This window comes from Chiloscyllium punctatum, chromosome 8 (genome assembly GCF_047496795.1).
Source record: "Chiloscyllium punctatum isolate Juve2018m chromosome 8, sChiPun1.3, whole genome shotgun sequence".
In the NCBI taxonomy this organism is placed as follows: domain Eukaryota; kingdom Metazoa; phylum Chordata; class Chondrichthyes; order Orectolobiformes; family Hemiscylliidae; genus Chiloscyllium; species Chiloscyllium punctatum.
Genome location: NC_092746.1, coordinates 104,440,372 through 104,464,539, shown reverse-complemented (window position 1 = coordinate 104,464,539; position 24,168 = coordinate 104,440,372). Strand labels below are relative to the sequence as shown.

The following is a 24,168-nucleotide window of genomic DNA, read 5'->3' as shown; positions in this document are numbered from 1 at the left end:
TTCAGCAAAATGTCTACAAAAGGAAGAAATAAATAAATACTTCAACTGTAAAGCTGTGTCACAAAATACAATGTTGTTATGTCCCTTTGTTTAAAGGACTACGAGGATGACTTTGAGGAAGAGGAATGTGACGATGAAGAGGTACAGCATGAAAGAGAGGAAATTCCAGCACATCAGCGAGCTGAAATTGAAGCAATTCAAAAGGCTATAACAGCAGAAAATGACCAGGTCAGAGAAAAATACCCTGGAAGTCACAGAAAAACCTGTGAGGAAGATCCAAATAGAGGTGAGATTAATTATTATATGAATTTCCATGGTTTTAAAATAATTATTGGACTACCAAAACTGTGTTTTAAAATTGTCAAACCACTGGCTTTTGTGATTTCCTGCTTCATTTTCAATACACCATACTGTGTTATAAGTGAAATTTGAGATGAATGCTTTGACAGATTTGCTTTTTTAACTCCAACATTGATACCCCTCACTTGAATAAGTAAAAATTTACTGAAATATCTTATTTGTTTGTTCTTTGGTTGCTGAATTGCTAAAACTTTTTCACTGTTCTGCACTGGTGCTAACTGCCCTTCAGCTGAGGACATGTTTATCCCAGCTTTGCACAATTCTCAACTGTTAAAGCTAGTGTAGCGCCTGAATTCAGTATTCTTTATGGACTTATTTTCTGTGCTATTGATAAGCTGCAGCTGATCTTATGAAGGACCAGTTTAGTCAACTTTTACATAGCATAACAAAGATGGGTAGTGACTCGCAGCTACTGCCTGAATAAAGTAATGCAGAGTCATAGAGTCATTGAGAAGTACAGCACGGAAACAGACCCCTCGGTGCAAATTGTCTATCCTAACCCAATCTAGTCCCATTTGCCAGCACTTGGCCCCTATCCCTTGAAACTCTTCCTATTCATTTACCCATTCAGATGCCTTTTAAATGCTTCAATTGTACCAGCCTCCACTACTTCCTCTGGCAGCTCAATACACGCACCACCCTCTGCATGAAACCTTTGCCCCTCAGGTCCCTTTTATATCTTTCCCCTCTAATGCAAAACCTACTCCCTCTAGCTCTGAACTCCTCCAATTCAGGGAAAAGACTTTGTCTATTTATCCTATCCATGCCTTTTCATGATTTTATAAACCTCTATAAGGTCATCCCTCAGCCTCTAACACTCCAGTGAAAGCAGCCCCAGCCTATTCTGCCTCTCCCTATAGCTCAAATCCTCCAATCCTGGCAACATCCTTGTAAGTCGTTTCTGAACCTTTTCAAGTTTCCTTCTGATAGGAAGGAGACCAGACTTACACACTGTTCTAAAAATGACCTAACTAATGTCCAGTACAGCCGCAACATGACCTCCCAACTGCTATACTCAATGCTTTGACCAATAAAGGAAAGCATACTAAAAGCCTTCTTCACTATCCCATTTGCCTGCGACTCTACTTTCAAGGAACTATGAACCTGCACTCCAAGGTCTCTTTGTTCAGCAACACTCCCTAGGACCTTCCCATTAAGTCAAGATTAGGGTGGTGCTGGAAAAGCACAGCAGGTCAGGCAGCATCCGAGGAGAAGGAAAATCAACGTTTCAGGCAGAAGCCCTTCATCAGGAATGTTTTCTGATGAAGGGCTCCTGCCCGAGACGTCAATTTTCCTGCTCCTCGGATGCTGCCTGACCTGCTGTGCTTTTCCAGCACCACTCTAATCCTGACCCTTACCATTAAGTGTGTAAGTCCTGCTCTGATTTGCATTTCCAAAATGCAGCACCTCTCATTTATCTAAATTAAACTCCATCTGCCACACCTCAGGTAGAATACTTATTTAATTTGGAAGTCCTGAAGATAGTTGGCTTTGGATAGAATGTACATTTTGCTTTTACAGTCAGCACATCATCCCAGTTTTACGTGGACACTAGTATTTTAGATTTTGGAGGGAATGTGTCAACTAGCCCTATGGGTAGGCTTTGCATTAAATGTAAAAACCATATTAGTTTCACTGTACAGTGGGTGATGGAACAAGGGACCTGCATCATCAATTAATGTAATCTGAGGTTCTGTCCAGCTATGACCTTGACAGCATGTGCAGGCATAAAACACATGCCTATCATATTGAAGTTTTGCCAGTGAAGCTCAGAATACAAATGTTCCAGTTCAGAAACAGCGAGTAATATACCACAGTAAATCTTGACCATGACAGACAGCCAGCTAGGTATGTTGAATTATCATGAAATGATATTGCATTTTTAATCAAGCAGATGTAAATGAATAAAATTAAATTTGCATTTACTTATGTTTTAGTAAATATTATCTACTGCTTGCAGTAAGCTGTTCATTTTATTTACGTGTAATTTGTTGCCTAATTTAGATTTTGGAAACTCTCCAACCATAGGACCTGTCCGAGGAGCGTTCATAGATTTTGGGGCAGCCAAGCAGCGTGAGATCAGTTCAAACATGGCTAGTAAACAAAAGTAGGTAACTGGAGCTAACAGTTTACGTGCAAACAATTGCGTGCCAGCAAAAACCCACAGATGTTTATGGTGGAATTAGAATCTACATTGCAACAATGCAATACTTGTTTGAATATGGGATTTCTAATTATTTCTTCATCAAAGACTCAAACAAAAACCAAAACTTTCCACTCTGAAAAATGACAGATAAACCTGTTCATATGTGAAAACAGGCCTGGAAGTCAACAATATAGCTTTCTGACTGCCAATATTTTTCTCGAATTTCAATATGGTTGAGAAAAACACATTTTGTTGAAGCTCTCCATCTTGTCCTCATCAGGACTTTTCACAAGAATACAAGTTCAAGGAAAAAGCCAACATTTATTCTGCGTACAAGGAGAGTGCTGATTGATTGGCAAGTGGATTCAGAGTTATAGAGGCATTAATGATCATAGCTGCAGAATGAGTTTAGACCTGAATTTTAAAGGGAACAGGACCTTTAGGAATGACAGGAAGCTAAAATAAAGTGAAGAGGTGGCTCTGTTAATTAATGATGGTATTAACACAATTTAGAGGGTTGACCCAAGATGAGAAACAATTTGAGTAGATACTAAAAATGATAAAGGCAAGGAGTCATTTGTGGGAGTGGTGCACAGGTCTACAACAGTGCCTATATATTAGGGTGAAGCATAAAGTAAGGGATAATGAAAACTTGTCAGAAATCTATGGTACTAACCATGGAAAATTTCATATATACATGTTGTCTGGGAAAGTCAGATGGGCAAAGATAACTGAGATGAGGAACTCCTGAAATATTTTTGGGATAGTTCTAAGAACAGCATTTTCTGGAGCTGACCAGACAGCAAGGTACCATTCCTGATATCATGCAATCGAGGTAGGATTAATGAATTATCTCATAATGAAGCACCCCTGTCCCCAACACCCTCCCATCCACCCACCCACCAATGTTGTAGGGACCATAATATGAATAAGTTTTGATTCAGTTTGAGGGAGAGGAGTGGGTCTGAGACCATTTTCAAAATGAAAATAAGAGGAATTTTCACAGCTTGAAAGCAGAGCTGGCTCTAATGAATTGATAAAACCGTTTAAATAATATGCAAATAGAAATGGGAGGGGTGGAAACGCTATCTGTGGTTAACTGCAAGTGTTAAACATAGTATCAAATGACAAGAAAAAGCACATAATTGTACCAAGACAGGTGATAAGCCAGAAGATTGGACAGAATATAAAGAAAATGAAAGAACAACCAAAAAGAAACAGTGAAAAGTTAAATAGTATGAAGCAAAGCCAAACGTAAATATAAAAACAGATACTTAGAGTTTGTGTAAATAAAATGTGAGACTGGAGAATGAATAATGGAAAACAAAGAAATGGCAGATGAATTGAAAAGGTATTTTGCATCAATCTTCACTATAATGGCTACAAATAACATCCCAGAAGCAGTAATAAGTCTGAAATGAAAAGCGAGGGATGGACTCCAGAATATTTCTAATACCAGAGAAGTGGTACTTAATAAATTGTTGGAGGCTGCTCAGTGCCGGGTCCTCGTTGGCTTCATTTTAGGGTCTTAAAAGAAGTAACTTGTAGTTTACAAATTGATTTTAATTTTCTTAAACTTCATTGTTTTGGGTACATCCCACTACATTAGAAAATAGTGAATGTAACTCATTTATTCAGAAAGGAAGGAAAGCAGACTACAGGGAAAATGTAAAGCTATTATTAAAAATGTTAGTGAAGGGCACTCTGACAAGTTCAAGATCATCACTTAGAGTCAACATGATTGTATGAAAGGGAAGTCATGTTTGATCAATCTATTAAAACTCTTTGAGGAGGTAACATGCTTTGGTAAAAAAAAGGGGAGCTGATGAATGTTCTGCAGGTAGATTTCCAGAAGATGGATCAGGTGCTACAGCAAAGGTTATTGCAGAAAAAGAATGTTCATGATGTAGCAGGCAGTTTATTGGAATAGTCATAATGTCATAGAGATGTACAGCATGGAAACAGACTCTTTGGTCTAACTCGTCCATGCCGACCAGATATCCCAACCCAATCTTGTCCCACCTGCTAACACCCGGCCCAAATCCCTCCAAACCCTTCCTATTCATATACCCATCCAGATGCCTTTTAAATGTTGCAATTGTACTTGCCTCCACCACCTCCTCTGGCAACTCATTCCATACACGTACCATCCTCTGTGTGAAAAAGTTGATCCTCCGGTCTCTTTAATATCTTTCCTCTCTCACCTTAAACCTATGCCGTCTAATTTTGGACTCCCCTACTCCATGGAAGAGATTTTGTCTGTTTATTCCATGCATACCCCTCATGATTTTATAAACCGCTATAAGGTCACCCCTCAGCCTCCGACGATCCAGGGAATAGGCCCCAGCCTATTCAACCTCTCCCTATAGCTCAAATCCTCCAACCCTGGCAACATCCTTGTAAATCTTTGCTGAATCCTTTCAACTTTAACAACATCCTTCCAATATAAAGGAGACCAGATTCGCACACAGTATTCCAAAAGTGACTTAACCAATGTCCTGCACAGACACAACCTTCCAACTCCTGTACTCAATATTCTGAGCAATAAAGGAAAGCATACCAAATGCCTTCTTCACAATCCTATCTACCTGCGACTCCATTTTCAAGGAGCTATGATCCTGCAATCCAAGGTCTCTTTGTTCAGCAACACTCCCTAGGACCTTACCATTAAGTATATAGGTCCTGCTAAGACTTGCTTTCCCAAACGAAGCACCTCACATTTATCTAAATTAAACTCCATCTGCCACTTCTCAGCCCATTGGTCGTCTGATCAAGGTCCTTTTGTAATCTGAAGTAACCTTCTTCGCTGTCCACTACACCTCCAATTTTGGTGTCATCTGCAAACTTACTGACTATACCTCTTATGCTCACATCCAAAACATTAATATAAATGATGAACGTTAGTGGACCCAGCACCGATCCTTGTGGCATACCATTGGTCACGCCTCCACTCTGAAAAACAACCATCCACCACCACCCTCTGTCTTCTACCTTTGAGCCAGTTCTGTATCCAAATGGCTAGTTCTCCCTGTATTCCATGTGATCTAACGTTGCTAACCAGTCGCCCATGGGGAACCTTGTCAAATGCCTGACTGAGTAGATTGAAGGTTGGCTGGAATGAGTCTTGCTCAGGTTGATAAGATGCAGTGAGTGGTGCAGGGATCTGTGTTGGGACATCAACTGTATAAAATTTATGTAAATGACTTAAGGGTTCATATGGTTTTTTTTGAATAATTTTCTGATGATCAAAATACGGATTAGAAACTAATTGGGTTGAGGATATAAGGAGCCTACCAAAATTTATCGATAAGTGAGTAGGCAAAAATGTGGCAAATGGCATACAATTTAAGAAAATGTAAAATTGACCATTTTGGCAGGAAGAATGAAAACAAAGCATATTTTATAAATGGTGAGAAATTTCGGAGCTCCATGATGCGGAAGGATCTGGATGTTCTTGTGCATGAACTACTGAACAGTTGATTTGCATATGCAAATTAAGAGAGGCAAGTAATTAGGAAAGCTAATTATGTTAACATTCATCAAAAGGAGAATTGAATGCAAAAGTAGCTGGTTATGTTTCGCTCATACAGAGTGCTGGTGAGAAAACACCTGAGTTAGTTTGCAAAATGTTGGTCTCCTTATTTAACATTGGAAGCAGCACAGAGAAGGAATACTGGACTGATACCACAAATAGGGGTTTGTCTTTTGCGGAAAGATTGGACAGACTAGGCTTGTATCTGCTCAAGTTTAGAACACTAGAAGGTCATTTGATTGAACCTATTAAGATTTTGTATGTTTCAATGTGGAGAGAATATTTTCTGTTAAGGGAGAATCTAGAGTTAGCACTCACTGCTTAAAAATTAGCATTGCCTTCTTAAAATAGGCTAGGTGAATGTTTTTCTTGCAGTGAATACAGAGCATTGTCTCCCTGAAAAAGTAATGGAAGCAGGGTCCTTAATTTTTTTTAATAGATTATTGTTAGGCAAGGCATTGGAAGGTTTCAGGGTAGGCAGGGATGTGGATTTGAGGTTGCAATCAGATCAGCCATGATTTTATTGAATAGTGAAGCAGGCTTAAGGAGTTGAATGATCTATTCCTGCTCCAAATTCATATGGTCGTATATATATGTATGTGTAAAAGTTAATTTGCTTTTTGTCCTTCTTAAGTTGCAATAAGTTTGGATAAACTGTGGTGAAGGATGGATATTTACATTCTCTGAGTATTTTAGCACTTCCAGTATTTGAAAGTGGTATAACATTAAAAAGAAGTGTTGAAATGTTTGGAGTTCCATGTATTGCAAGAATGATTGTACTGTAAATGTAATGTTTACACAATGTAAATCATACTTGTGAATTTCTTATTTTCTCCTTATCCGACTGACAAAACAATCTGAAGGATAGCATAAGACTGTCACAACGCAAGTAACGGATTTGTATAATTCATGTGGACATTTTTAACATCAGCTTTCAAAGTTTTCCATTTCCACTGGCCTTGCCGGCTTTGATGAAACATGATTTTCAAACTCCGTGAGATAACCATAAGCAATTTGCCTTTGAAAAGTGAATTATAAAATAGCAGATTTTCATTATCAATTTCTGGAATTATTAGTTTTAAGGCTGGCAAACGCGGAGTTTGCACGAAATCTAAATTTAAACATAGAAATAATTTTTCAGTCCATCGTAATAGCTTTAGAAATGAGAAGTTCACACAAAAAATTTGGATGGAGATTTTTTTAGCTCATTTAATTTCAACAAGAAAGAAAACCAGTGCTGAATAATGAGCACTCCATGAACTCATTACATTGAAATAAGCCTGCCTTCTTCACATTGGTGGATATGTTAAAAGCCCTAATTTTGAATTTTGTGCAGAAAGCGCAGTGCGGAGTTGCTCCGGCTGATTGACTTGGATTTCTCAGTTAGCTTTTCCATGCTTGATCTGCCTCCATTGAATGAGTACGATGTCTATATCAAGAATTTTGGACGCTCAAACACCAAACAGGTATGTTAGGAATATTCCACATTTATTTATGGTCATTAGAATACATTTAAATAAAATGGTCTTAATTTTTTTTAATTCTAAAATTTGTTGAATTGAACAGGTATTCAAACGTGAAGCTTGATGGACAACTTTGAGCAATAAGTTTAAATCATTCATAGCCTTTTAGTAAGTTATGAGAAGATTTGTAGCTCGAGTTGAGGTTTTCGCTGAGGTGGGAGGTTCATTTCCAGATGTTTCATCACCCTACTAGGTAACATCTTCAGTGAGCGTCCAGGCGAAGCACTGCTGATAGTTCCTGGAAATCTTCAAGACCATCAATAATATCCTTATTGGCATAAAATTCACGAAAGAAGAGGAAAACACCAACATACTGCCATTCCTAGATGTCACAGTAGAGGCGAACAGCCAGCGGGGATCTTCAAACCAGTGTCTGCATGAAAACAACACATACGGACCAAATATTGAACTACAGCAGAATCATCCCAACACCCACAAACAAAGCTGCATCAGAACATTATTTCAACGAGCCACCACACACTGCAGCACAGAGGAACTACGCAGAGCAGAGGAAAATCACATGTACAGTTTATTCAAAAAGAATGGAAACCCAATAAATACAGTCCGCCGATTTCTGAGCAACAAACCCAAACAAACAGACAAAACACATCCAGAAACCCTAGCCACTCTCTCCTGCATCAAGGACATCTCGGAAATGACTGCCAGACTACTCAGACCCCTTGGCAGCATGGTACCCAACAAATCCACCAGCACATTAAAACAGCAGCTAATGAACTTGAAATACCCGATACAGACAACAAGCAAAACTAATGTCATTTGCAAAATACCATACAAGAACTGTTACAAACACGACATTGGACAAACAGGCAGAAAACTAGCCAACAGGACACATGAACATCAACTAGCTACAAAATGACATGACCCTCTCTCCCTAGTACCCTTACATACAGGTAAGAAAAGACACCACTTTGACTGGGACAACACATGAATCCTCGGGTAAGCTAAACAGTGACACACACAAGAATTCCCAGAAGCGTGGCATTCCAACCGGAACTCTATCAACAAGCACATCAAGTTAGACCCCATCTACCACCCCCTGAGAAAAAGAACAGGAAATGACATCACCACAGGAAATGACACCACCAACCCAAAGAAACCCAAACATATAAATAGAAAGCAGGAATTATCAGCAGGGCTTCGTCCAGAGGCCCATTGAAGATGTTACCTAATAGGGTGACAAAACATCTGGAAATTAACCTTTCAGCTCAGCATGGCCTTTTAGTTTTGTGAAATATGAAGTTAAACATGATTTCAGCAACTAAGTATTTTTGTTACTTTTTAATCCTCGTGGATTTTAGCCAGTATGATTCTAGAGTTCTTGTTGTTTATAGTGTGTATAATATACATTGGTGGGTGTGACATGGGAGAAACGAGTGAGTGAGGTTGCAGGGAAAGGTGATTTACAAGGAAATGTTTTTTTAAATAGAAAAATAAATGTAAAAACAGAGAGACCATGTTGTTCATCAAGGAAACCCAGCATGGATTTGTTAACAACATGGTATGTTGAAGTACTTTGCTGGAGGTTTTGAACAGGTATCATACATTGTTGGTGAATTAATGATGGTGTGATGTATAAATTTCCAGAGTCGTAGATCTTACCTGATCTTGGTACAAAGTACACAATAGAACTTTGAAGGTGACGATACATAGAGGCAATATTCAAAATCTTTGGTCAAAGATCTGGAAGGAGGTTTTCAGGATTTGGAATGTTCCACCTGAAAAGCTGGTACATAAATACTGTTGAAAGGGGATTAGATAAGAATTTGCGGATCAGCAACATACAATACAAAAGGCAAGAATATGGGACTAGCTTGACAACTTTTTTCAAAAGCCAGCATGGGTGTGACACACCTTGGGACCTCTCCCTGCTCTCTAAGTTTCCCTAATTCTGAAACTGCTATTGCAGTCAAACATGAGCATATAAACAAAAGAGTTTTGGAATATTTATATTAAAAACATGCTGAATTGTTTGAGATGCTATTGTTGGATTAAGAGGTAGGTCCGTGACTATTGGAGGAAGTGCAGTTGGCTCTCCTTGTGTCCTGGCCAATATTCCTTTTTCAACAAACATCAGTGAAAAAACCAAGATCAACAGTCTCCATTATTATTGCTGACTGTAGAATGACTCTCATCCAGATAGCATTTTGTTTTTGGTTACTTCAGATTGATTCACAAGTTTACTTGCTCCAGGTGAATATTTGAAACTAGAACTGTTGAAGCAGGTCTATCACTAATCCTTGTATGCTTGTTTGCAATAAAAGATGCTCTTAATGAATGAACTGACTCAGTTGAATTGTTTTTAAAAATTTGAAATCGAATTTTTAGATTAAAGATTCATAAATTCACATTCACAAGAAAACTCTTGGTACCACTGAAATAAAATTATAATAAGAACAATGTGAAAAATAGCTAGGACAGCATGATTCCTGTCATTGTCTATATACCAGTCACTTTAAATGTCCTGTAGTTAGATAAGCTGAATTATTAATACTGTTTTCTCATTCAACAAAAGAAGAGAATAGAAGAGAAAATAAATGGTTGCTGCTTTGTATTTTTGTGTACTTTATCTTCACTGTGCATATAGGTCTCTGTTCAGTGATTCCAATCTAATTTGAGACTTGACACTTATGCTTGTCAGTAGGCATGTACTTAGCACATGCATGGATATGGCCAAGAACTTAACCCAGTGTTTGTGTATGAATTAGACATCAAGATTGCCTAATGAACCCAAATAGCATATTTTTGTGCAACAATTTCTTTGTAATTCAACATGTATTCAATGATGCTCTGATATTTGGAGGAAGCATGCAGATTTGTTGGTCAATGTTAATTGATGGAATTATTTGAACACTTTAAACATACAGATTATTGTGATAATGTCTTAAACTTTGAAAGAGTTGTGTAAACATGTCGGGAAGTATTTCAGTGTTCTAGGATGGATATATTAAATTGTTTTTGTAGAAAATGGAAGGAACAAGATATTATACGCTGCCTGCCATAGTTTTCAGTTTATTGTGTTAGCAAAAGTTCCCACTTATACTATTTTTATATAGATATTATTTTTGATTTATTTTAAGAGAGTTAACGTTCAATGTAATTTCAACAGTTGCTTGGAATGTATGCCTCACTTTGAACTAATTTTTCCTCCTGAATTGAACTATTTATCCAGAGAATGTGTCAAATCTTCCAAACATGTTGTTATCCAATGGTTATGCTGGCTGAAGTTTGACCTTCTCAGGAAGCATGTTGGTTTAAGTATTTAGTTTTTAACTTGGTTTTATTGTTCTTAGGCTTTTGTTCAGTGCAATGAAGACAATGTGGACCGAGACATTCAAACAGATGAAATTGAAACTGTTGAAAAGTGGACACAGCATCCTGGAGAGGGTAACTTGCTGTGTGGGGGTAAGCACCTTTTGTGAGCTTTGAGAAAACAAATATCTTACTTCACGAAATAACTTTAAATTGCCCATTTGACTCTAAGTCCACAAACTGCCTGATGATGGTTTGCTAATTTGGTGGTACCTGACTTGGTCTTGAAATCTTTTAAATTTTTCTGTCTTACTTTGTTCACAAAGGTTCACTTTAAAGAATCTGATGGTGATAAAAGAATGGAAATGTGTTGTTTCTTTCATAAAAGTTTATTACTTACAATTTAGCCTGTTTGGAAGGACAAGGGTACATACCGAAACACTCTTATTTTTACTTTTCTCCAAGGCATAGACCATCCTGAATTGGGTATATATTATTGTTCCTGCTTCATTGTTGGGCCAAAACCCTTGAATACTCCACCTAACAGCATTAAAAATGTACTTACATGCCTATATCACACAGATTGTTATGGTCCAAGAGGGTGGCTCATCGCTGTCTTCAAGAGGGTAGTTAGGGATGGGTGACGTCTATGTCCCTTGAACAAATAAAAAGAAAAGTTGTTGATGGCCTAATGCCCATCATTGCAAATGGCTTTCATTTTATGGTCACCTTGCCCCTGTCCCTAATCTCTGCCTCTCCACAAAGATTTGGAAAGGTCAAGCCAAAAGTATTAGAAGTTGCTGGAGTGGAGATGTCGGAGAAATTAGCCCAATAAAGCAGAGACCAGACAAGCCAGATTGGGTGAAATTGATAAGCTGTTTATTTCAAGTAATATCGCTGGAAGAGAAGTTGACTAGGCTGACACAGAACTGACGGTCTGTACAGGTAGATCAAGAGTTCTCTTCCTCGAGCTGAGAATCAAGCCAGGATTTATAGGAATCTTGTACAATGAGTTAACATTGAGAAAAATACAATGTGTTTGAAAATTAAGTAATCCAGTTACAATGGTGATAATTGAAAGACCGTTATTGGAAGCATGTCCTGATTGTCGATATAACGTAACATCCTGGTAGAATCAATGAGTTCTTATGGGATCAAGAGATTCCAGCTTTCTTCGCAGGTAGGTGAGAATGTCTCTTTTGAAACAATAAGGTGTTTCCATTCTACCTGTCCTATGAGCGAGATTTTCTGGTGCCTCTCCGTCTGATCTGTCCTTTGTGTGGCTTTGGTATTGCTGGGTTATGAAATTGACCTCGGGGCTTTGGGACAGTTGTGTAGACCAGGTCCAGGAAGCTTATTGTTAGTGTCTTTGACTGTGGTCACGTCTGGATTCTCCTGTCAGCCTGTTTGGCCAATGCTGAGGCATTCTGGGTGTTTCTGGTATGGTTTGGACAGGTTTGATTTCCTATGTTCTGTGTGGGCATGCTATAGATAGGTAGGGTGGCAGTTCTTTTCCCACAGGAGATAAGGGAAAGACTGCATTTGTGGAAAATTACTCCAAGCTGATACAGACATGACAGACTGAATGGCCTCCTGTACCATAACAATTACGTGATTCTGATTAGCTAATTGTGAGGAATAGAGATGAGTGGACAATGCTATGAGGGTGGGTGTGAATATTGGTTGTTCATATCAGAAGGAGAGGTACCTGAATAAAGAGGAATGAGTATAGCTGCAAGGTTTGTTTTGAAGAGTGCTCTCTGGTTCTGAGAAAATGCATTTATGCTGCTGACATTCTTAACCTGTGCCATATCTGTCTGCTTGGCTGGGGAGGGTGCTGCCTTCCTCCTGTGCTCAGGAGAAAATCTCTTCACTTCAGTCACTCAGGTCCTGCAGTAGAACCTCGAGCCAAGAGTGAGAAATGTGGGATGTGATTTTGTTTGTTTGAAGTCCCACCTTCACATTGAGAATGCATTCCATTATGTTGTGTGACACTATCAGCGTGCTAAATTGAACAAACTTTGAACACATCTAGCAACTCAAGATTGGGCATCCATGAGGCATTGTCGGCCATCACCAGCAGAATTGTACTCCCAACACAACCTGCAAACTCATGGCCAGGCATATCCTCCACTCATCCATTACCATCAAGTCAGGAGATAAACCTTGCTTCAATGGAAAGTGTAGAAGGCATGCCAGGAACAGCACCAGGCGTACCTAAAAATGAGGTTAACCAAGGACAGCTACCAAACAGGGCTACGTACATGCCAGATAGCATAAGCAGAAAGTGATAGACTGAGCTCTGTAGTCCTGCCGCATGCAGTTGTAAATGGAGGTGGACAGTTAAACAGCTGTCTGGAGGAGGAGGCTCTGAAGATATCACTTTCCTCAATTATGGAAAAGCCTAAAAATCAGTGTAAAATATAAGGCCAAAGCACTCTCTACAATCACAGCAATTAGATTCTCTCCACTTGATATCAAGAAACAGTTGCATTGAATATTGCAAATTCAATGCCCTGACAGCAAACCAGAGTAATACTGAAGACTTGTGCTCCAAGCTCTTCCAGTACAGTTACAAAACTGACATCTATTCAACAATGTGTAAAATTGCCCGGGCATGTCCTGTACGCAAAAAGCAGGCCAAATCAAACCTGGCCAAATCCTGACCTCCCTGTCTACTCTCGATCATGAGTAAAATGATGGAAGGTGTCATCAACAGTGCTATCAAGCAGCACCTGTTCACAATAACCTGCTTAGTAACCAGTTTGGGTTCCGCCAGGGCCGCTCACCCCCCGACCTCATTACAGTCTTGATTCAAACATGGGCAAAAGAGTCGAATTCCACAGGTGCAGTGAGATGAGATGAGCATTGACATTATAGTAATCATCAATGGTGGCTCATTGAAATAATGTTCTAATGCAGCTTTGTTTGTGGATGTTGGGTTGATTGCTTCTGTAGTTCAATATTGGGAAATTATGCCACCACAGGAAATGACATCACCAACCCAAGGAAACCTAAATACATAAATAGAAAGCGGGCTACACCACCAGTGCTTCATTCAGAGGTTCACTAAAAGTGTTATCTAGAATGGTGACGAAACATCTTAAAACTAACCTTCCAGCTCAGCAAGCAAACCTATATCCAGAAAAGTGTTATGGGTGTGGATCATGGATTGGCGGATAGCTAGAAGAGAGTGTAGTTATTGAGTTGAGGGATTAAGGTTTGCATGGAAGATATTTGAGCCATTGGAGTGGATGGAGGGGGACAAGTTAGCATGTACGTGAGACTGTGAGCTTGGTTGGCAAGGTCATGAGAGGTGGGTGGAGACCATTAATTGGCATGGTTGGGCATATGGAGTATACGAGGCAGTGCGGGATGTGAAGGGTGAGGGCTGGAGTGTTTTTGTTTTATTTTCTTTGCAGTTAGAATCGAGACTCATTGCATAGGCTAGTCTTTTGCCAGTAGGCCTTCATACTTTGCAGTATCTGAATTCTTTCCGTGGCATCTCTGAAGCCTGACCCCATCTGGAACGAAAATTCCAACTTCTGTAGTTTTTTTTTCTGAGTCATGTAATGTTCCAATTCTCCAATACTGACTTGGGAGTGAAGATTCAGGCCTTAAGGGATGACGATAGACTGACATGTCTTTGAATTTCTTAATGAGGTGGGCTTTTTTAGCATGTGCCATTTTGTGGGGGATATTTTAAAATTAGTGCTCTCTCTGGTGCATGAAGAAAGCTACCATGGCATAATTTTGAAGAACAGAGAAGCAGACATTTGGACATTGCTGTTGTAGTGTGATGATGCTGCTCCTTTAACTGGGTTATGTTGGCCTTAGTTATTTTTTAGGAGGTCATAAAAATACAGGTTTGGAAATGTCTGGGCTGATCTACTTCAGGAAGCTTTTAAATTAAAAAAAACAACACTTGTGCAATGAAAGGAAGGTGGCCAGTTCTCCCAGATCAGCTTATCTCTAGTTTTGTTTTGTTTTAGCAGTCTCGTTGTTCGGAGAGAGTAATCAGTCAGTTTTGAGGCTGCTAGTCAAAGAAACAGCTACATGGAAGAAGGTGTTCCATGCTGAATCTCTCTGTCATCTCATTCTCTGACTCTCTCCTGTATGACAAAGATGTTGGATTTTACCTTTTCTGCCATGGGGCATTTATGGGGATTGTTGCAGGAATTTGGAACAGCATCATTAAGTTGGGACAATCTGTTGAGTTTTCAGATTGATTAAGTTATTCTATATTCTCTTTATTGTTCATCTTTCATTTGGTAATCTTGCAAATAAATTTTGTTTTGTTTAAGAGTAAGTGGCTGAGCCAAGCATCACTCCTGGAATATCAACATTACACCTACTTAAAATAACTCGCAAAGTTAGGATCTGAGCTACTTTCTTGAAATATTTTGAGGGGGTCTGGCCTGGTTTATAACTTAGACTTTTTATATTCATTTGTGGGACTTGGGTGTCACTGGCTGGCCAACATTGATAGCCCAACCCTATTTGCCCTTGAGAAGATGATGATGAGCTTCCTTAGAACATAGAACATAGAACATAGAAGAATACAGCGCAGTACAGGCTCTTTGGTCCTCGATGTTGCGCCGATCCAAGCCCACCTAACCTACACTAGCCCACTGTCCTCTATATGCCTATCCAATGCCCGTTTAAATGCCCATAAAGAGGGAGAGTCCACCACTGCTACTGGCAGGGCATTCCATGAACTCACGACTCGCTGAGTAAAGAATCTACCCCTAACATCTGTCCTATACCTACCACCCCTTAATTTAAAGCTATGCCCCCTCGTAATAGCTGACTCCATACGTGGAAAAAGGTTCTCCTGGTCAACCCTATCTTAACCCCTAATCATCTTGTACACCTCTATCAAGTCACCCCTAAACCTTCTTTTCTCCAATGAAAACAGCCCCAAGTGCCTCAGCCTTTCCTCATACGATCTTTCTACCATACCAGGCAACATCCTGGTAAACCTCTTCTACACCTGTTCCAGTGCCTCCACATCCTTCCTATAGTATGGCGACCAAAACTGCACACAATACTCCAGATGAGGCCGCACCAGAGTCTTATACAACTGCAACATGACCTCAGGACTCCGGAACTCAATTCCTCTACCAAGAAAAGCCAGTACGCCATATGCCTTCTTCACCGCACTATTTACCTGGGTGGCAACTTTCAGAGATCTGTGTACATGGACACCAAGATCCCTCTGCTCATCCACACTACCAAGTATCCGACCATTAGCCCAGTGCTCCATCTTTTTGTTACTCATACCAAAGTGAATCACCTCACACTTACCCACATTGAACTCCATTTGCCACCTTTCTGCCCAGCCTGCAGCTTATCTATATCCCGCTGTAACCTGCCACATCCTTCCTCACTGTCAACAACTCCACCGACTTTCGTATCATCCGCAAACTTGCTCACCCAACCTTCCAGCCCCTCCTCCAGGTCATTTATAAAAATGGCAAACAGCAATGGTCCCAAAACAGATCCTTGCGGAACAACGCTAGTAACTGCACTCCAAGATGAACCTTTACCATCAACTACTACCCTCTGTCTTCTTCCAGCCAGCCAATTCCTAATCCAAACCTCCAACTCACCCTCAATTCCATACCTCCGTATTTTTTGCAGTAGCCTACCATGGAGAACCTTATCAAATGCCTTACTAAAATCCATATACACCACATCTACAGCTTTACCCTCATCCACCTCCTTAGTCACCTTCTCAAAGAATTCAATAAGGTTTGTGAGGCACGACCTGCCCTTCACAAAACCATGCTGACCATCCTTGATCACATTATTCCTATCCAGATGTTCATAAATCCTATCCCTTACAATTCTCTCTAAAACTTTGCCCACAACAGAAGTGAGACTCACCGGCCTATAGTTACTAGGGTTATCCCTACTCCCCTTCTTGAACAAGGGAACCACATTTGCTATCCTCCAGTCTTCTGGCACTATTCCTGTAAACAACAAGGACATAAAAATCAAGGCCAATGGCTCTGCAATCTCCTCCCTTGCTTCCCAGAGAATCCTAGGATAAATGCCATTAGGCCCAGGGGACTTATCTATTTTCACCCTTTCCAGAATTTCCAACACCTCTTCCCTACATACCTCAAAGCCATCCATTCTAATTAATTGTGACTCAGTATTCACATCGGCAACAATGTTCTGTTCCTGAGTGAATACTGACGAAAAGTATTCATTCAGTGTCTCCCCAATATCTTCAGCCTCCACACGCAACTTCCCACTACTATCCTTGACTGGACCTATTCCTACCCTAGTCATTCTTTTATTCCTGACATACCTATAGAAAGCCTTTGGGTTTGCCCTAATCCTACCAACTAAGGACTTTTCATGTCCCCTCCTTGCTGCTCTTAGCTTTCTCTTCCTTGAATCTCTGGATTGACCCACAATGCTGGTAGGGAGGGATTTCCAGGATTTTGACTGGATGTCTGTGAAGGAACAGCAGTATGTTTCCAAGTCAGGGTGGTGAGGGGCTTGGAGGGGAACTTGCAGGTGGTGGTGGTGTTCCCAAGTACCTCCTGCCATTGTCCTCCTAGGTGGAAGTGGTCATGGTTTGGAAGGTTCTGCAGTGCACCTTGTAGGTCATTGACACTGCACTCCTGAGCGCTGTTGGTAGAGGGATTGAATGTTTGCAGATGTGCCAATCAAGTGGGTTGCTTTGTCTTGGCTGGTGTCAAGCTTCTGAGTGTTGTTGGAGCTGCACTCATCCAGACAAGTGGGGAGTGTTCCATCACACTCTTGACTTGTGCCTAGCAGATGTTGGATATACTCTGGGGTGTCAGGAGGTGTGTTACTCATCGCAGTTGTGTCTGACCTGCTCTTGTAGCTGCTGTATTTATATGGTGAGTCCAGTTGAGTTTCTAGTAAATGGTAACTGCAAGGATGTTGACAGTGAAGGATTCAGTGATGGTAATACTGTTGAATGTCAAGGGCGGTGGTTAGAGTATCTCTTCTTGGTGATGGTCATAGCTTGGCATTTGTGTGACCTGACTGTTACTTGCCAATTGCTGACTCAAGCCTGGATATTGTCCAGATCTTGTTGCATTTGACAATAGACTGCTTCAGTATCTGGTGAGTCGCCAATGGTGCTGAACGCTGTGCAATCATTGGTGAAAATGCCCACTTCTGACTTTGTGACAGAAGGAAGGACATTGATGAAACAGCTGAAAATTGTTGGGCCTAAGACACTATACTGAGGGACTCCTGCAGAGATGCCCTGGAGCTGAGATGACTGACTTCCACAAGCACAACCACCTTCCTTTGTGCCAGGCATGACTCTAACCAGTAGAGTGTTTGCCCCCTGATACCCATTGATTCCAGTTTTGCTAGGGCTCCTTAATGCCATACTCTGTCAAATCAGCCTTGTTGTCAAGGGCCGTCACTCTCCCCTCACCTCTGGAATTCAGCTCTTTTGTCTATGTTTGAGCCAAGACTGTAATGTGATCAAGAGCTGAGTGACCCTGGCGAAACCCAAACTGGGTGTCGCTGAGTAGGTTGTTGCTGAGCAGGTGCTGCTTGATAGCACTGTTGATGATCCCTTCCATAATTTTACTGAATACGGAGAGTAGACTAGATAGTAATTAGCTGGGTTAGATTTGTCCTGCTTTTTGTGTACAAGACATGCCTGGGCAATTTTCCACATTGTTGGGTAGATGCCAGTGTTCTAACTGTACTGGAAGAGTTTGACTAGGGGAGCGGCACATTATGGAGTACACGTCTTCAGTACCAGAATGTTATCAGGGCCATTGCCACTGCAGTATCAAGTGTTTCCAGCGTTTCTTGATATCACGTGGAGTTAGTCAAATGGCTGGAGACTGGTGTCCGAGATGCTATGGACCACTGGAGTAGCCCAAGATGGATCATCCCCTCGACACTTCCAACTGAAGATTGTTGCGAATGCATCAGACTTATCGTTTGCACTGATGTACTGGACTCCTCCATCATTGAGGATCGGGCTGTTTGTGTAGCCTCCACTTCCAGTGAGTTGTTTAATTATCCACTGCCATTCACGATTGAAAGTGGAAGTCTACAGAGCTTATATCTGATCCGTTGGTTGTGGGATCACTTAGCTCTGTCTATCATTAGCTGTTTATGCCATTTGGCACTCAAGTAGTCCTGTTTGGTTGCTTCAACAGGCTGATACCTCATTTTTAGGAATGCCTAATGCTGCTCCTAGCATGTCCTCCTGCACTCTTCATTGAACCAGCGTTGATCCCCTGACTTGATGGTAATGGTTGAGTGGGGGCTATGCCAGGCTATGATGTTGCAGATTGTGCTGGAGTGCAGTTCTGCTGCTGTTATTGGCCCAAAGCACCTCATGGAAGCCCAGTCTTGAGCTGCAAGAAGTCTTTCCCATTTAGCACAATGATAGTGCCACACAGTATAATTGAGGTTATTCTCAATGTGAAGGCGGAACTTCATTTCCACAAGGACCGTGTAGTGGCCACTTTTACTTATGCAGTCATGGACAGATGCTTCTGCAGCTAGCAGATTAGTAAGGATGAAGTAGAGTATGTTTTTTCCTCTTGTTGGTTCCTTCACCATCTGCCGCAGACCCAGTCTAACAGTTATATCTTTTAGGTTCCGACCAGCTCAATCAACAATGCTACTGCCGAGCCATTCTTGGTGGTGGACATTGAAATCCCCCACCTAGAGTACATTTTGTGCCCTTGCCACCCTCAGTGCTTCGTCCAGGTGTTGCTCAACACAGAGGAGTACTGATTCATCAGCCAAAAGAGGACAGTGTGTGGTAACCAGTACGAGGTTTCCTTGCCTCTGTTTAACCTGAAGCCATGGGACTTCATGGGCTCCGGAGTTGATGTCAAGGACTCCCAGGGCAACTCCATCCCCTTGTATACTACTGTGCCACCACCTCTGCTGGGTCTGTCCTGCCAGTGGAACAGGACATATCCAAGGATGGTAATTGTGGTGTCTGGATTTATATCTGTAAGCTATGATTCCGTAAGAATGACTGTCAGGTTGTTGCTTGACTAGTCTGTGAGACAGCTCTTGTGATTTTGGCATGAGACCCCAGTTGTTGGTAAGTGCTGTTTGTATTTTTGCTGTTGTCTTTTCCGGTTCCAAGGTCGATGTCAGGTGGTCCATCAGGTTTAGTTTCTTTGTTGTGACTTTCTAACGATTGATACAACTGAGTGGTTTGCTAGGCCATTTCAGAGGGCAGTTGGGGGTCAACCATATTGCTGTGGTCTGGAGTCATATGTAGGCCAGATCAGGTAAGGATGGAAGATTTCCTTCTCTGAAAGACATTAGGAACCATATGGGTTGTTCCAACAGTTTACAGTGGTTTTGTGGTCATCAGTTGACTTTTAATTCCAGATTTTTAAAATTGAATCCATATTCAACACCATATGTTGTGGTGGAATTCGAACCCAGGTCCCCAGAACAGTATTCTAGTTTTCTAGATTAATAGTTGAGCGATAATACCACAAGGCCATTGCCTCTCCTTTCTATGTGCAAGTCTCTACTGTATTTCCCAAATGACTGCATTTTAAGTACTTACTGGCTGTAAAATGCTTTGGGCTGCCCCTAGCTTGTAAAAGGCCCTAAATGTAATTTCTTCCTATTTTGTTAATGTTATTTAATAGGAAAAAATGTGCATCTATTTATTTTTAATTGTGTGCCTCTATGCGTTCCTCCAAAGGATTTCTATTGGCTGGTGGATGTATGACTTATGTTCTTCAATCATTTGTTTTGATCAGTCTTGATTGTATTAATTTTTATGAACAAACACAAGGATTGAAATTGTATGAATGTTAAGCTAATGGTTTTAATGTTTAATATTCTTTCCTTGAACAGGTGCTAATGTTAATGATGCCTTGTCCTTGGATTCAATGGCCAAAAATGTTGACTCTCAGAGACTGACCAACTTCCTGAAATCTGCTTGTCAGGTGCTGTATTCAACATGTGTAGCACTATGACCTAACACGTTATTTTACAACATTTCTGGCAAGATTCTCACATCTAATTTAATTTTATCTGATCATTTAAATTAAAATGCCTTGCATTGATAGGTTTAATTTAAAGTGTTGAACAGAATAGGAAGAATAACTGTTCAATATAGCAATATTGTCCTTCTGAAGCTTTAAACAAATGCATTTTGATAATACCTAATGCAGTTGTTCAATGCTGATTGTTTTCAATGTCAAAAGGTGCATGGTAGATTGAGCTGTTACTGTATGGGGTGTTAATCTTTGTGTGTTATCTTCCTGGTTTGCTAACAGTATCACTGTAATATACTGACAGGTAATCTCCGTGTTACTTGAAGAAGATGAGGCAGAAGACCACGCCAGTCAGAATGTACCGTCAAAAGCAGCCAGTTTGTCTGTCAGTGATGGATGTGCTCAACTGAATGTCAACTTGCCATTTTTACATGGTAATAAACAGTCTGAGCATGTTTAAAAGAAGAATGTAAACATTTATTTGAAATTTGTATTCTCTTTTCCACATACGTCGTTTGTTTAATGAAATTGCAAAGCAAGTAATTTTTAATTGGTGTCTATGCCTTCTGTTGAAAACCCAAGCTTTGGAATTCCTTCCTTCTACCTGTTGACCTATCTTTTCTCCTTTTCAGACACTCCTTAACACATGCCTTTTTAACCAAAATTTTGGTCATCTTACTTAATGTCTCCTTTGTGGTTTGGATCTTTTTGTTTTATAAAGTGCCTGTGAAGTACCTTACTTTATGGGTTCTATATACAGTAGTTCTGTTGTGATTCAGGCTTGCAGAACAAAGTTATCGCTTTGAAATGTATTTGTTTCTTTGCTCGAACCTAGTGTCAGCCAGACTGGCTCTAATTGAAGTTTCCATGTGACTGATAGCATTTTCATTTCCGTCATCTGCTAAACATTTTGTACATCATCTTGATCAGCTTGTCCAGCAACACTATCTTCCCAGAGTTTGCACTGGTAAGCTGAGGATTTGCCACCTCAAACCTTACCACTTGATGGAGCTATGTCATCAACTTTTTTTTAATGATGTATTGTAGTACATATATTGTCTTAAGTTATGTTGATAAATACAATACTATGCAATTTACTTCCACAGAATTCAACAAGTAGTCACCAAAAGCTAGTTTTATGTTTGTACTTCAGTGATACTCCAAATGGCAAATGTGTTTTTTGTGATTTCTTTTGTAGGTCGTGAGATATTATGTCTACATTTTTCACAAGTCCAGAGACAAACTCTGCTTTCAGTCCACAGTCTTCCTAAAGAGCCTGGGGTTGTCCAACTTGCTAGCAATTACATGATTTGCGTTTGGAATATCTGGGAACCATCAGCACCTCAGAAAATCCTTGTCTGTGAGTCTGAGGTCTGTGGAAAGTTTTAAACAAGTCTTGTTTATTCAGATAATATAATGGATGCAATTATCGATAATTTGTAGAATCCCTGCAGTGCAGATAAAGACCAGTCATCCCACTGAGTCTGCACTAATCTCCGAAGAGCATCCCATCCTATCCCCTTAACCCCACATTTACTGTGGTTAATTCTCCTAGCCTGCACATCCCTGGACACAATGTGACAATTTAACATGCCAATCCACCCAGTCTGCACATCTTTGGACTGTGGGAAGAAACCCATGCAGACATAGGGAGAGCATGCAAACTCCACACAGGCAGTTGACCAAGGCTGTAATTGAACCTGGGTCCCTGGCACTGGAAGGCAGCAGTGCTAACTACTGTGCCACCATGCATTTGATAAACCTTGATGGAAAAAGTGTATCCTCTTGATATCATTTACACACAGGAACCAGTAAGTAATGGAGTAGTGGTGTTCTAGTGTCTGTGCCTATGTAAATCACAATAGGTATAAACCTGAGTGCAGTGATGGAATCTTACAATATTTTACTTTTAAGGGCAGAGACTGTTTATAAAAGCAAAATAGATCTCTATAAAACCCTAAGCAGCAAGCTACAATCATGTAACATCCTTGGGATGTACCTACCAGTTCAATTCCAGCGATTTCTAGCAAGAAAATAAATACGAAATGCTATTTCTAAGGAACATATATGAAATGAGATTGGACAATTCTAAAGAGCTGGGCTCTGTGACGTATAGCTACTACTAATTTAATAAGAGTAGCTTTTATAAATTTGCATTGGTGGTGAAGATTGTTGCCCAAATTTCCTGTGGGACCTTTTAAATTATGTAATCATGGTTATTGTTGTTCCTGGAATAACCTTCTTTACTCTTCATTGACCCAGGACTGATTCCCTGGTTTGATGATAATGATAAATTGAGTGACACATCAGGTTGAGTTTGCATATTGTTTGGAAATAGTTCTACCATGCTGACTATCCATCCTACCTCCTAAATGCCAAGCTTGAGTTTGCGGATCTGTTAAAGGTTTTTATCATTTAGCACAATCATAGTGCCACACTTATGATGGAAGGTATTTTTAATATGAATATGGGACTTCGTTTCCACAAGGACTGTGTCTTGGTCACTCCTATCGATATCATCATGGTCAGATGTACCATTGAATATTAATAATAGTGTTGTGTTATTAAAGATCATTATTAAACTAGTTGGATAATCAAAAATGTTTTCACAGTCGTAATTAGAATTTTAATTGCAGATTTTATTGATTTTGTTTCACCATCTGATGTGGTGGGATTCAAATGCGAGTCCCCAGAACATTGCCTGTATTTCTAGATTACCAGCCCAGTGAAAGTAGCTCTCTGCTATTGCCTCCCTTCCTTGTTCAATAACTCTTGTAGCGTCACTAAGAGCTTGTAAAGCTCTTACCCCTGCTTTTGCTTTTAGTGTCCAAAATTATCTTGTTTGTTCATCACAAGTGGGTTTAGCTGGAAAGATTAGCATTTATTTGTCCTTCAGAAGGTATTGGTATGCTATCTTCTTGAACTGCTGAATATTGTGTATTTTTGGAATGTCCACCATTCTGTTAGGGAGGAAATTTCAGAATTTTGACTGGCAACAATGAAAGCACAGGATGATGTGTAACTGAAGGGAAGTTTGCAGGTCGTGGTGTTCCCTTACCCTGCTGCTTTGTTTATGCTGAGTAGGAGAGCTCGCAGGTTTAGAAGGTGTAATTGAAGAACCCTGAGCAAGTTGCTGCGCTGCAACCTGCAGATGATAGAGTCTTCAGTAGTGGCACAATGGTAGTGGAGGAATTGAATCCTTAACGTATTGAATAGGATGCCATAACTATCATAGAGTCATAGTCTCATACAACATAGAAACAGACCTTTTGGTCCAACCAGTCCATGCCAAACATAATCCCGAACTAAACTAGTACCACCTGCCTGTTCCTGGCCCAT

General features: G+C 40.3%; 1 protein-coding gene across 4 annotated transcripts in view; it reads left to right on the top strand.

Annotated features, from left to right (window-relative positions):
- dync2i1 (dynein 2 intermediate chain 1) overlaps positions 1–24,168 on the top strand; it is a 104,797-nt gene that overhangs the window by 49,711 nt on the left and 30,918 nt on the right. For all 4 annotated transcript variants that reach the window (XM_072576192.1, XM_072576191.1, XM_072576190.1 and 1 more), the window contains 7 exons: positions 97–286; positions 2,365–2,467; positions 7,375–7,504; positions 10,873–10,984; positions 20,687–20,778; positions 21,134–21,263; positions 22,028–22,200. In XM_072576192.1, coding sequence (XP_072432293.1) covers positions 97–286; positions 2,365–2,467; positions 7,375–7,504; positions 10,873–10,984; positions 20,687–20,778; positions 21,134–21,263; positions 22,028–22,200 — 930 coding nt within the window. The remainder of the gene's footprint in view (positions 1–96; positions 287–2,364; positions 2,468–7,374; positions 7,505–10,872; positions 10,985–20,686; positions 20,779–21,133; positions 21,264–22,027; positions 22,201–24,168) is intronic.